General features: G+C 44.3%; 1 protein-coding gene across 1 annotated transcript in view; it reads left to right on the top strand.

Moving 5' to 3' along the window:
• The window catches only part of LOC124045612 (BCL-6 corepressor-like), an 88205-nt gene that overhangs the window by 9197 nt on the left and 65472 nt on the right, over positions 1–13536 (top strand). Inside the window, 4 exon segments of the mRNA XM_046365030.1 lie at positions 3467–3608; positions 6441–6516; positions 11926–12756; positions 12758–13515. Of these exon segments, the coding sequence (XP_046220986.1) occupies positions 3520–3608; positions 6441–6516; positions 11926–12756; positions 12758–13515 (1754 nt within the window). The 5' untranslated portion in view covers positions 3467–3519.

Here is a 13536-nt window from a genome sequence, read left to right as displayed (position 1 = left end):
TGGACACATTTCCAGATTTGTAGCCTACGCCACCCACATCAATATAATGTGTTTGTTGTTTTGAACATATATCAGCATATATGTCACATAGCCTAAACATTTACATTTAGTTGAATCTCTAGAACAGTTTAGCCAGTTGTGTGTATAAAGACGAGATATTTATGAGTTGATGACCCATACTACTGCTCTGCTACGCACGCACACACACACACACACACACACACACACACACACACACACACACACACACACACACACACACACACACACACACACACACACACACACACACACACACACACACACACACACACACACACACACACACACACACACACACACACACACACACACACACACACACACACACACACAGCTTCCTTTCTTCTCTCCTGAGGTATAACAACTGAAAGGAGGGCAGCCTGGGGGTTGGTTGAGCGCTGGCGGTGAGGACGTTATTGTTCCTCCGCATATGACAGGTCAGATGGAGTTGAAGTCGTGATAGTAACTGGAAACGAGATCGGACTGGAACAGATCTCTCTCGCTGTTTGCCCTTTCTCTCTCTCTTTCTCTCTCTTTGTCTCTCTCTCCCGCTTATTCAATTCAAATGGGCTTTATTGTAATGGGAAACATGTGTACATTGCCAAAGCAATTGAAATAAAAACAAGTGAGAAGAAACAAATGTAACAACATCAACCAAAAACATTGCTCTCAAAAATGTTACAAAAATATTTTTTACATTTTCAAGTGTTATATTATCAGCTATGTACAGTGTTTTAGTCATTTGAAAATCGTAGAGGAAGATAAATAAATACATATTGGATGGAATTCACAAGGTTGTTTGTGCGCCACTGTTTCCCTTCTCTTTATTTTCCTTTTCTCTCTTCTCTCTCTTTTCTCTCTCGCTCTTTTCTCTCTTTCTATTTTCTCTTGCTCCTCTGTCTCTCTCCCTCTCTGATGACACTTGCTAAAAACACCCGGTGGTTTAATAGTGCGAATCGTGCTCCGCTCCAGCGGTCTGTTTTATAAGCGCAGCCCGACCGGCCCTCTCCGGTCTGCCTGCCGCATGGCTGCGGCCTGATGGATTGCCGTCGAGAGATGTTTGTTGTGCAAACTATTCTTAGCACCAGGGATGGGCGTCGACGTGGTCTGGCTTTTCCTCCTGTTGTACACACACACTGTACACACTGTACACACATACACAACTAGCTCTTCAAAGATGCGCAGCTGGTTCTTTTACTATTTACTGTGCATTGAAGAGGCGTACCTGTCGAAACATTCCGGCCTCGGACACTGTAAATCATTTACGGCCTAGGCATGGTAGACAGGTAGCATATAGCCTATCCTTATAAACCTACAGAAATGTAGAGAAACCCTCCCTTGACATGAAAAGTGTCTAAAGCTGCCATTATCTTTCTCTATCCTAAGAAATATCTAAAACACCTTTTAAATTTATACCCTGTATATTAAATATATATCTACCATACCAGTCAAAAGTTTGGACACATTTACATTGTAGAATATTATTGAAAACATCAACACTATGAAATACCACATATAGAAGAATCATGTAGTATCCAAAAAAAGTGTTTAAAAAAAATCCAAATATATTTTAGATGTTAGATTCTTCAAAGTAGCCACCCTTTGCCTTGATGACAGTTTTGCACACTCTTGGCATTCTCTCAACCAGCTTCATGAGATAGTCACCTGGAATGTATTTCAATTAACAAGTGTGCCTTGTTAAAAGTTAATTTGTGGAACGTCTTTCCTTAATGCATTTGAGCCAATCAGTTGTGTTGTGACACGGTAGGGGTGGGATACAGAAGATCGCCCTATTTGGTTAAAGACCAAGTCCATTTTAAGTCAAGAACAGCTCAAATAAGCAAAGAGAAACGACAGTTCATCATTACTTTAAGACAAGAAGGTCAGTCAATGTGGAAAATTTGAAGAACGTTACGTTTTTTCAAGTGCAGTCGCAAAATCCATCAAGCTCTATGATGAAACTGTCTCTCATGAGGACCGCCTCTGGAGAGGAAGACCCAGAGGATAAGTTCATTAGAGTTACCAGCCTCAGAAATTGCTGCCCAAATAAATGCTTCACAGAGTTCAAGTAACAGACACATCTCAACATCAACTGTTCAGAGGAGACAGCGTGAATCAGGCCTTCATGGTCAAATTGCTGCAAAGAAACCACTATTAAAGGACAGCAATAATAAGAAGAGACTTGCTTGGGCCAATAAACATGAGCAATGGACATTAGACCGGTGGAAATCTGTCCTTTGATCTGATGAGTCCAAATTTGCGATTTTTGCTCCCAACAGTCGTGTTTTGTGAGATGCAGAGTAGGTGAAAGGATGATCTCCGCATGTGTGGTTCCCACCGTGAAGCATGGAGGAGGAGGTGTGATGGTTTGGGGGTGCTTTACTGGTGACACTGTCTGTGATTTATTTAAAATTCACACTTAACCAGCATGGCTACCACAGCATTCTGCAGCGATTCGCCATCCCATCTGGTTTGCTCTTAGTGGGACTATAATTTGTTATTCAACAGGACAATGATCCAACACACCTCCAGGCTGTGTAAGGGCTCTTTGACCAAGAAGGAGAGTGATGGAGTGCTGCAACAGATGACCTGGCCCACAATCACCCAACCTCAACCCAGTTTGAGATGAGTTGGACCGTGGAGTGAAGGAAAAGCAGCCAACAAGTGCTCAGCATACTCCTTCAAGGCTGTTGGAAAAGCATTCCAGGTGAAGCTGGTAGAGAGATTGCCAAGAATGTGCAAAGCTGTCATCAAGGCAAAGGGTGGCTACTTTGAAGAATCTCAAATCTGTATTGTATTTTGATTTGTATTTTGATTTGTTTAACACTTTTTTGGTTACTACACTATTCCATATGTGCTATTTCATAGTTTGATGTCTTCACTATTATTCTAAAATGTAAAAAATAGTACAAATTAAGAAAAACCCTTGAATGAGTAGGGTGTGTCTAAACTTTTGACTGGTACTGTACATACTGTATTACCTCCATTCCCTCGACTACCTCGTACCCCTGCACATTGAGTCGGTACTGGTACTCCTTGTATATAGCCTTGCTATTATTTTGCTGTCAGAATGTTTTTGGCAAATGTTCTTCTTACTTTTTAACTCTGCGTTGTTGGGAATGGGCTTGTAGGCATTTCGCGTTGAAGTCTACATCTGTTGTATTCGGCGCATGTGACCAATACAATTAGATTTGATTTTGAACCCCGTTCGCCTTAATCAATCTTGTGTTGCCGATCCCTTAAGCCAATTGAACAATCGAAATCTGTAACCCCACACCTTCCAGGTTTCTTTGTAGGCCTAATGCACTCTGCTGTTTTATGTAGGCTTTTAATGTGCTTTATTGCTTAATATTGTGAGTTTAGGCCTACATGGATGGACTGACGGAGAGCGTCATAGCACCGTTTGGTATTAACTGTCTTGCAGAGCGCTCGTCGGTTGGAGGTGTTTTAAGATGGACTGTCCCATGAGGGGATGACATGCTCTCCGCTACACAGATGTACGGAACGGTTCCCCCATGGATGAGTCACGAGAGGGCCCAAATGTATGGGATGGTCATGGAGGAGAGGTCAGTTTGCCTTTCCGCCACTCCTCCACCCTCTATTCTCTCCTCTCAACCTCTCCATGTTCCTCAGTTGACATACAATCTGGCTGCACTCTTTTTGTCTTTCCCCTTCCGACTGCTGAATTCAGTCCCCCTGACAAGGGTTTCGGTGAGTGTGTGGAAAAAACAGTGCAAGTGACGATGTGGCAGGACAGGAAAAACAACGATCCCGGCTGTTTGGGCTGTGGACTTCCTCGGACCTGATTCTCACACACACAGGACATAAAGGGTCCGTGCCATCCGGGATGACAGGACATAAAGCCTGTCACATGCTTGGAAACCGTTCACGCATATATTATGATGACATTTTGTGACGTTTTTTTTCCGTTTTGGTGTTCGGCAGGGGCAGGGCCCGGCATTATTGGCGTCCTTAGGGGGCCTGGCCCGGCCTACCGTACCTCCTTGCCCGTCCAAATAAAATCTGAAAATACTGATCATTTATTTGCCCGAGACGCCGGTGAAAGAAGGATGCAAGGGAAACAGGGCCCCTCTGTCTTGGTATGTGTGGCCCATGTATCTGATGCAGTCTGGAGTATGGCATGTCCCATCCCACCATATAATGATCAAATAGAGTGGCCCACCCTGTTCTTCATTCACAATTGGTGATTACATTTTAAAAAAAAATTATGTTGTTATAAAAATAAGCTGTTACCGTGTTCCAAAACATATGCTTCCTGTTTCATGACTGTTTTAGCGATTGCATATTTGAAATGCATTAATTACACTGTTAGAATGTTGCAGTCACAATTAGCTTGAAGGGGGGTCCCTCGAGGCCCAGCAGTTCTAGTGTTAATGAGCAAGCGTGTACACAAATCTGCCCCTTATGGAAACTGAATGCCCATCCAACTGATTCGCTCTGACGCCGGCTGCCTAAGTTCGGTAGCCGAAGTCTACACCCCTTCGTCATTGATTGGTCAACCGTAGTAGTCCAAGTAAGAGTGGGAACTATGGATAGGATGTTTCAATCAAGTGTTTGTTTTCATTCAACGAGAGACTGCTAGTATTCAGTCACATTTTTTTCACTTGAGAAATACTGCGCTAAAATCTTAGTCAGATGTAAAATTATGCAACTAAGAGCTCCTTGGCAAAAACGTAAAAATCTATTATAGATGTCTTGATATATCTTAGATGAATTCAGACTATTTTGAGGAAGTGTCTACTGGCTATTTTGTTGCTATGGTGTCTCAAGAGGGACAAACACTCAACTTTTTTATTGTTTTTCAAGCGAATGTCTATAGTTAAAGGGCGTATGTGAGGCACAGACGTTCACTTCGTCTAGCCAAGTTCTTCTGCTAGGAGCAAACAGAACCTAGTATGCGGGCACCTTAAGAGTTTTCAGTTTCATCTCATGCAGATGTTGTTCGGGCAAGCCAGGCAGGATTCGGTTGTGCTCAAGCCTCTAGGCAAGGAAGAAGAGGGGGAAGGGAGGAGCTGCGCAGGCGAGGGAGAGGGTGAGCGAGGAGAGGGTGAGCGAGGAGAGGGTGATTAATGAGCTTGGGGTCACTGTAATAAAAGCGGCATGCCGGTGGCGAAGCAGCTCGAGCCACAGACACGTTTCTTTCCAATGATGGAGGAGCCGAGTATCTCTCTCTCTCACTCACTCACTCACTCACTCACTCACTCACTCACTCACTCACTCACTCACTCACTCACTCACTCACTCACTCACTCACTCACTCACTCACTCACTCACTCTCTCTCTCTCTCTCTCTCTCTCTCTCTCTCTCTCTCACTCACTCACTCACTCACTCACTCACTCACTCACCACTCACTCACTCACTCACTCACTCACTCACTCACTCACTCACTCACTCACTCACTCACTCACTCACTGACTGACTGACTGACTGACTGACTGACTGACTGACTGACTGACTGACTGACTGACTGACTGACTGACTGACTGACTGACTGACTGATTTGGGACATCTTACTCGACGCAACCAGCACTTTCATCATACAAAGGTCACAACGAATTGCGTATTGAGTTCTGACGCTGTGTGTGAGTGAGTGTGTGTGAGAGAGACACCGGTTTTGGGCCATTTTCTACTGTGTGGGCTAACTGAGAAGGGAACACTTTCCTATTCTGGGTTTTGAAATACATCTTCATGGAGTTTGTTTATTATTTAGTGTGTTTGTGTGTGTGTGTGTACGATCTAGTGCTCTGTAGCAAAGGTTGCATGGCCTCCCACTGGAGTGGTCTGTGAACTATGATGGTCCCTCGCTTAGCTGGCTGCCAGAATGGAGGGAGAGAAAGAATGAGGGAGAGAGAGAGGGTCAAGGAGGCTAGAGCGAACAAGTGTGTGGAGAACGTGACTGAATGGCCTGGGCCCCACAATGCACGTTGTCTACTCCCTGGGTAGGCAGGGGGGGGGTGCTGAATTGAGAGCGTGGGGTAGAAGGGGGACTACTTCAGCTGGCGGGTGTGTATTTATGTGTGTATGTGTGTGTTGTGAGTGGGTCGGGATAGATGTTGCTATAGCAGATACATCACACCCTCTCGCCACCTTGCTGCCCTTCCTTCACCCTCTCTCTCTGTTGTTGCTGCTATTGAAAACTCAAGCCTTTAAGCTTGTCATTAACTAGAGCACCGCACACCACTGCCACACCACTGTGTGTGTGTGTGTGTGTGTGTGTGTGTGTGTGTGTGTGTGTGTGTGTGTGTGTGTGTGTGTGTGTGTGTGTGTGTGTGTGTGTGTGTGTGTGTGTGTGTGTGTGTGTGTGTGTGTGTGTGTGTGTGTGTGTGTGTGTGTGTGTGTGTACAAATTATTCTGACCATGTATTTTCTCTTTCCAGGAGAGTACCTGTTAGTGATGCGGGGACCCAGAGAAACCTGGATTTAAGAGAAGGCAACCACATCACACAAAGCATGGTGCGTCATCCATGTATAAGATGTATATTAGTGTTATAACACTGTTTATAATACGGTTAAGGCACATTAACCATACCCTCATACCTCACACAAGTGAAGTCACACCATGTGTATAACATGTTACAGGTGTATAAGGCAAGTGGAAGAGTGGTGTATAGCAAGTTGAAGAGTGGTGTATAACTAGTTGAAGAGTGGTGTATAACCAGTTGAAGAGTGGTGTATAACCAGTTGAAGAGTGGTGTATAACCAGTTGAAGAGTGGTGTATAACTAGTTGAAGAGTGGTGTATAACCAGTTGAAGTGTGGTGTATAACCAGTTGAAGAGTGGTGTATAACCAGTTGAAGAGGGATGTATAACTAGTTGAAGTGTGGTGTATAACCAGTTGAAGTGTGGTGTATAACTAGTTGAAGTGTGGTGTATAACCAGTTGAAGTGTGGTGTATAACCAGTTGAAGTGTGGTGTATAACCAGTTGAAGTGTGGTGTATAACCTGTTGAAATGTGGTGTATAACCTGTTGAAGTGTGGTGTATAACCTGTTGCAGAGTGGTGTAAGTGTGGTGTATAACCAGTTGAAGAGTGGTGTATAACCAGTTGAAGTGTGGTGTATAACCAGTTGAAGTGTGGTGTATAACCAGTTGAAGTGTGGTGTATAACCTGTTGAAGTGTGGTGTATAACCTGTTGCAGAGTGGTGTAAGTGTGGTGTATAACCAGTTGAAGAGTGGTGTATAACCAGTTGAAGTGTGGTGTATAACCAGTTGAAGTGTGGTGTATAACCAGTTGAAGTGTGGTGTATAACCAGTTGAAGTGTGGTGTATAACCAGTTGCAGAGTGGTGTAAGAGTGGTGTATAACCTGTTGCAGAGTGGTGTAAGAGTGATGTATAACCAGTTGCAGAGTGGTGTAAGAGTGGTGTATAACCTGTTGCAGAGTGGTGTAAGAGTGGTGTATAACCTGTTGCAGAGTGGTGTAAGAGTGATGTATAACCTGTTGCAGAGGGGTGTAAGAGTGGTGTATAACCTGTTGCAGAGTGGTGTAAGAGTGGTGTATAACCTGTTGCAGAGTGGTGTAAGAGTGGTATATAACCTGTTGCAGAGTGGTGTAAGAGTGGTGTATAACCTGTTGCAGAGTGGTGTAAGAGTGGTGTATAACCTGTTGCAGAGTGGTGTAAGAGTGGTGTATAACCTGTTGCAGAGTGGTGTAAGAGTGGTGTATAACCTGTTGCAGAGTGGTGTAAGAGTGGTGTATAACCTGTTGCAGAGTGGTGTAAGAGTGGTGTATAACCTGTTGCAGAGTGGTGTAAGAGTGGTGTATAACCAGTGGAAGATTGGTGTGTATAACCTGTTGAAGAGGTGTTTATAACCAATTGATAAGGTGTTTAACCAGTTGAAATGTGGTGTATAACCAGTTGAAGAGTGGTGTATAACCAGTTGAAGTGTGGTGTATAACCAGTTGAAGTGTGGTGTATTACCAGTTGAAGTGTGGTGTATAACTGGTTAAACACCAAACTTCAACTGGTTATACACACCGCTGTAAATTGTTATACACCACTCTTCAAATAGTTATAAACCCTCTTCAACAGGTTATACACACCTTTTCAACTGGTTACACACCACTCTTCCACTGGTTACACACTACTATTCAACTGGTTATACACTCATCTAGAACTGGTTATACACACATCTTCAACTGGTTACACACCACTCTTCTACTGGTTATAGACCAAACTTCAACTTAACATACACCACACTTCAACTGAACATACAACACACATTAACTGGTTATACAACACTCTTTAACTGGTTATCTTCTTCTTTTCCTCCGTTAACGGGATCGATTTGACAACGGCCAGTGAAAGTGCAGGACGTCAAAGTCAAACAACAGAAATCTCATAATTAAAATTCCTCAAACATACAAGTATTATACACCATTTTAAAGATAAACTTGTTGTTAATCCCACCATAGTGCCCGATTTCAAAAAGGCTTTACGACGAAAGCATACCATGTGATTATGTTAGGTCAGCGCCAAGTCACAGAAAAACACAGCCATTTTTCCAGCCAAAGAGAGGAGTCACAAAAAGCAGAAATAGAGATAAAATTAATCACTAACTTTTGATGATCTTCATCAGCTGACACTCATAGGACTTCATGTTACACAATACATGTATATTTTGTTCGATAAAGTTCATTTTTATATCAAAAAATCTCAGTTTACATCGGCGCGTTATGTTCAGTAATGTTTTGCTTCCAAAACATCCGGGACATTTGCAGAGAGCCACATCAATTTACAGAAATACTCATCATAAATGTTGATGAAAATATGCGTGTTATGCGTGGAATTAAATATATACTTCTCTTTAATGCAACCGCTGTGTCAGATTTCAAAAAAGCTTTACGGAAAAAGCACACCATGCAATAATCTGAGTACAGCGCCCAGGCACCAAAACAAGCCATACAGATACCCGCCATGCTGTGGATTCAACAGAAGTCAGAAATAGCATCATAAATATTCACTTACCTTTGATGATCTTCATCAAAGTTCCACAATAAATGTGGGGTTTTTTTCTCGATAAAGTCCATCATTTATGTCCAAATACCTCTTTTTTGTTTGCCCGTTTAGTTCACAAATCCAAATCCACGAGGCGCTGACACTTAGTCCAGACAAAAAGTCAAAAAGTTCCATTACAGTTTGTAGAAACATGTCAAACGATGTATAGAATCAATCTTTAGGGTGTTTTTTAAATCATAAATCTTCAATAATATTCCAACCGGACAATTCCTTTTTCTTTAGAAATGAAAAGGAACGCAGCTCACTCTCACGGCCGCGCGCATGACTTAGCTCATGGCATTCTGCCAGACCTCTTAGTCAAACAGCTCTTATTCGCTCCCCCTTCACAGTAGAAGGCCGAAACAAGGTTCTAAAAACTGTTGACATCAAGTGGAAGCCTTAGGAAGTGCAATCGGACCAAATTTTACACTGTATATTGGATAGACAAAGACTTGAAACCTACAAACCTCAGAATTCCCACTTCCTGGGTGGATTTTATTCTCAGGTTTTTGCCTGCCATTTGAGTTCTGTTATACTCACAGACATCGTTCAAACAGTTTTAGAAACTTCTGAGTGTTTTCCTATCCAAATCTACTAATAATATGCATATCTTAGCTTCTGGGCCTGAGTAGCAGGCAGTTTACTCTGGGCACCTTATTCATCCAACCTACTCAATACTGCCCCCCAGCCATAAGAAGTTGAAGTGTGGTGTATATCCAGTTGAAGTGTGGTATATAACCATCTGAAAAGTGGTGTTTTACCATTGGAAGTGTGGTGTTTAACTAGTTTAAGTGTGGTGTATAACCAGTTGATGAGTGGTGTATATCCAGTTGAAGGGGGGTGTATAACCAGTTGATGAGTGGTGTATATCCAGTTGAAGGGGGGTGTATAACCAGTTGATGAGTGGTGTATAACCAGTTACAGAGTGGTGTATAACCAGTTGTAGAGGTGTATATAACCAGTTGAAGAGGTTTGTACAACCAGTTGAAGAGTGGTGTATAACCTGTTGAAATGTGGTGTATAACCAGTTGAAGAGGTGTGTATAACCAGTTGAAGTGTGGTTTTTAACCTGTTAAAGTGATGTGTATACACTAGTTGAAGAGTGGTGTATAACCAGTTGAAGAGGTGTGTATATCCAGTTGAAGAGTGGTGTATAACCAGTTGAAGAGGTGTTTATAACCAGTTGAATTGTGGCGTATAACCAGTTGAAGAGATGTGTATAACCAGTTGAAATGTGGTGTATACCAGTTGAAAAGTGGTGTTTTACCAGTTGAAGTGTGTTGAATAACCAGTTGAGGTGTGGTGTATAACCAGTTGAAGAGGTGTGTATAACCAGTTGAAGAGGTTTGTATAACCAGTTGAAGTGTGGTGTATAACAAGTTGAAGAGTGGTGTTTAACCTGCTGAAGAGTGGTTTATAAGAATTTGAAGAGGTGTGTATAACCGGTTTAAGAGTGGTGTTTAACCAGCTGAAGAGTGGTTTATAAGAATTTGAAGAGGTGTGTATAACCAGTTGAAGAGTGCTTTATAACCAGTTGAAATGTGGTGTATAACAAGTTGAATCGAATCAAATGTATTTATATAGCCCTTCGTACATCAGCTGATATCTCAAAGTGCTGTACAGAAACCCAGCCTAAAACCCCAAACAGCAAGCAATGCAGGTGTAGAAGCACGGTGGCTAGGAAAAACTCCCTAGAAGAGTGGTGTTTAACCAGGTGAAGTGTGGTGTTTAACCAGGTGAAGTGTGGTGTATAACCAGTTGAAGTGTGGTGTAAAGTGTGGTGTATAACCAGTTGAAGAGTGGTGTATAACCAGTTGAAGTGTGGTGTAAAGTGTGGTGTATAACCAGTTGAAGAGTGGTGTATAACCAGTTGAAGTGTGGTGTATAACCAGTTGAAGTATGGTGTATAACCAGTTGAAGAGTGGTGTATAACTAGTTGAAGAGTGGTGTATAACCAGTTGAAGTGTGGTGTATAACCAGTTGAAGTATGGTGTATAACCAGTTGAAGTGTGGTGTATAACCAGTTGAAGTATGGTGTATAACCAGTTGAAGTGTGGTGTATAACCAGTTGAAGTGTGGTGTTTACCTTGTATATTACGTGTATAACCAGTTGAAGTGTGGTGTATAACCAGTTGAAGTGTGGTGTTTACCTTGTATATTACGTGTATAACCAGTTGAAGTGTGGTGTATAACCAGTTGAAGTATGGTGTATAACCAGTTGAAGTGTGGTGTATAACCAGTTGAAGTGTGGTGTATAACCAGTTGAAGTGTGGTGTATAACCAGTTGAAGTGTGGTGTATAACCAGTTGAAGTGTGGTGTATAACCAGTTGAAGTGTGGTGTATAACCAGTTGGAAGTATGGTGTATAACCAGTTGAAGAGTGGTGTATAACCAGTTGAAGTGTGGTGTATAACCAGTTGAAGTGTGGTGTATAACCAGTTGAAGTGTGGTGTATAACCAGTTGAAGTGTGGTGTATAACCAGTTGAAGTGTGGTGTATAACCAGTTGAAGTATGGTGTATAACCAGTTGAAGTGTGGTGTATAACCAGTTGAAGTGTGGTGTTTACCTTGTATATTACGTGTATAACCAGTTGAAGTGTGGTGTTTACCTTGTATATTACGTGTATAACATTGTTTATAATCAAATCAAACTTTTTTTATTCAGCACATTTCTTACAGAGGATGCATTTGAAAGTGCTTAAAAAATAAAATAATACAAGTTGAGAAAAAGAATAACTAGACAAATTAAAATAATAAATCAGTGGACCTTAGAGACTAATGTATTAAAATAAATAATCCAAGAAATGTGTAATGGGATATAACACGTTTATAAGTGGTTTAAACCTGTGTTATTTCTCCTGTAGGTGGATGCCAGGCTAACGCCCCTTGCCGCCATGGGGCTGGACCGCAATGCCTTGATGCGGGACGGCCTCCGCCTGCATGGCAGCGTAGTCTACCCAGGGATCCGAGCGCTGTCAGCCGAGAAGCCCCACGAGGGGTCCACCACCCTCCCCCTCGGCTACAACCGGGACGGCCTTCCAGACCTCCTCTACAAGCCTGACGTTTCCATGGACCGGAGCAAGCCTACCAACGGCTACCTGGACCTGTACAAGAGCCCTCCACCAAGCCTCCATAGGGGACCAGAAGGGCTGGACAGGAGAAGTGTGGGACCTGGGGGGGAGAAGCACTCAGAGCTGGGTCTGGGGGGTGCTGGTGCAGGAGCAGGCGGGTACCTGCGTCTGCCCTGGGGGCTGAGTCGGGGGCTGTACCCCGAGGCGGGCCTCTACCCCTATATGGACTCTTCCAAGTATGCGGCCCTCAGCATGTACAAGGCCCAGTTCCTCAACCAGCCCAGCCCCTACCTGCCCCAGCACTTGGCCTACCAGTCCCTCTGTGCCTCCCAGGGGGGGAACATGAACCCTGCTGCTGCCTCCGCCGGCGAGAGGCTCTACTACATGCCCCCCTACCCCCCGTCCTCCATCTCCTCCCCCCTGGTGGGGTCTCCCATGAGGATCCCAGCGGTGTCGGTGGCCCCCACCTCCATTGTGCACTGCCAGGAGAAGGGATTGAGTGTTGGGTCTCGTGTCCACCACGAGGGGTCTCCGTTTGGGCAGCAGCTTCACCAGCCACCCCCTCCACCCCAGCATCTTCTCCCCCCACACAGACAGAGACAGAGACAGATCCCCCAGCAAAAGCAATAAGCCCAGTAGACCCCCCTCCAACAAAGGAGCCAGTAACAGCAATGGTAGTAGTAGTAGTAGTAGTAGTGGTAGCAGTGGTGGGAGTAATACTAATAGTAGTAGCCTTCCAATTGATTCCTCCCCTCGCGCCTCTTCTCGCCTCCCCCAGCCTGCTCCTCCCCTGCCTCCCCCTCACATAGACAGCACCATAGACCTACAGAGGGCAGTCTCTAGAATAGTACCATTATCTTCCTCCTCTTGTTCTTCTTCCTCTTCCCAGACGATACCTCACTCGTTCTATGTGAGCAGCATGGCTCCAGAGCACCCATCCCCTGCCCGGCCCAGCCCCCACAAACCCAGACCCAGAGATGGGGTGTCGGATCACAGGGCTGGGGGATGTGAGAAGAGACCCAGTCAGTGCCCTTCTAAACCATCCTCTGAGCGGCCAGCCCCATTGAACCAGCCCCCGACTACCAAAGACCCAGCAGACCCAAAGCCTCTTGACCTCTCTGGAAGATGGTTGGAGTTAGGCCTGTCTCCTAACAGCTTCCCTGTGAAGATGGAGGCTCTGGGGTCCCCAGGGCCTCGGTATGGACCTCTCCCCAGCCGGGAGCTCCTGAAAGAGACCCTCTCTCTCTCACCCCCCTCCCTACCCTCCCACTCCCTCTCAGTGGTCAGCAGCACATCCTCTAAAGCCCCAGAGAGGCCGGAGATGATCAGCACTTTGCACTCCTCCTGGGTGGTGCCCACCCTTACACCCACCTACACCATTGGGTCCACCCACGCACACCCCCA

This window comes from Oncorhynchus gorbuscha, linkage group LG01, assembly GCF_021184085.1.
Source record: "Oncorhynchus gorbuscha isolate QuinsamMale2020 ecotype Even-year linkage group LG01, OgorEven_v1.0, whole genome shotgun sequence".
Taxonomy (NCBI): Eukaryota; Metazoa; Chordata; class Actinopteri; order Salmoniformes; family Salmonidae; genus Oncorhynchus; species Oncorhynchus gorbuscha.
Note: the sequence above shows the minus strand (reverse complement) of the source record. Positions and strands in the feature narration are given on the sequence as shown.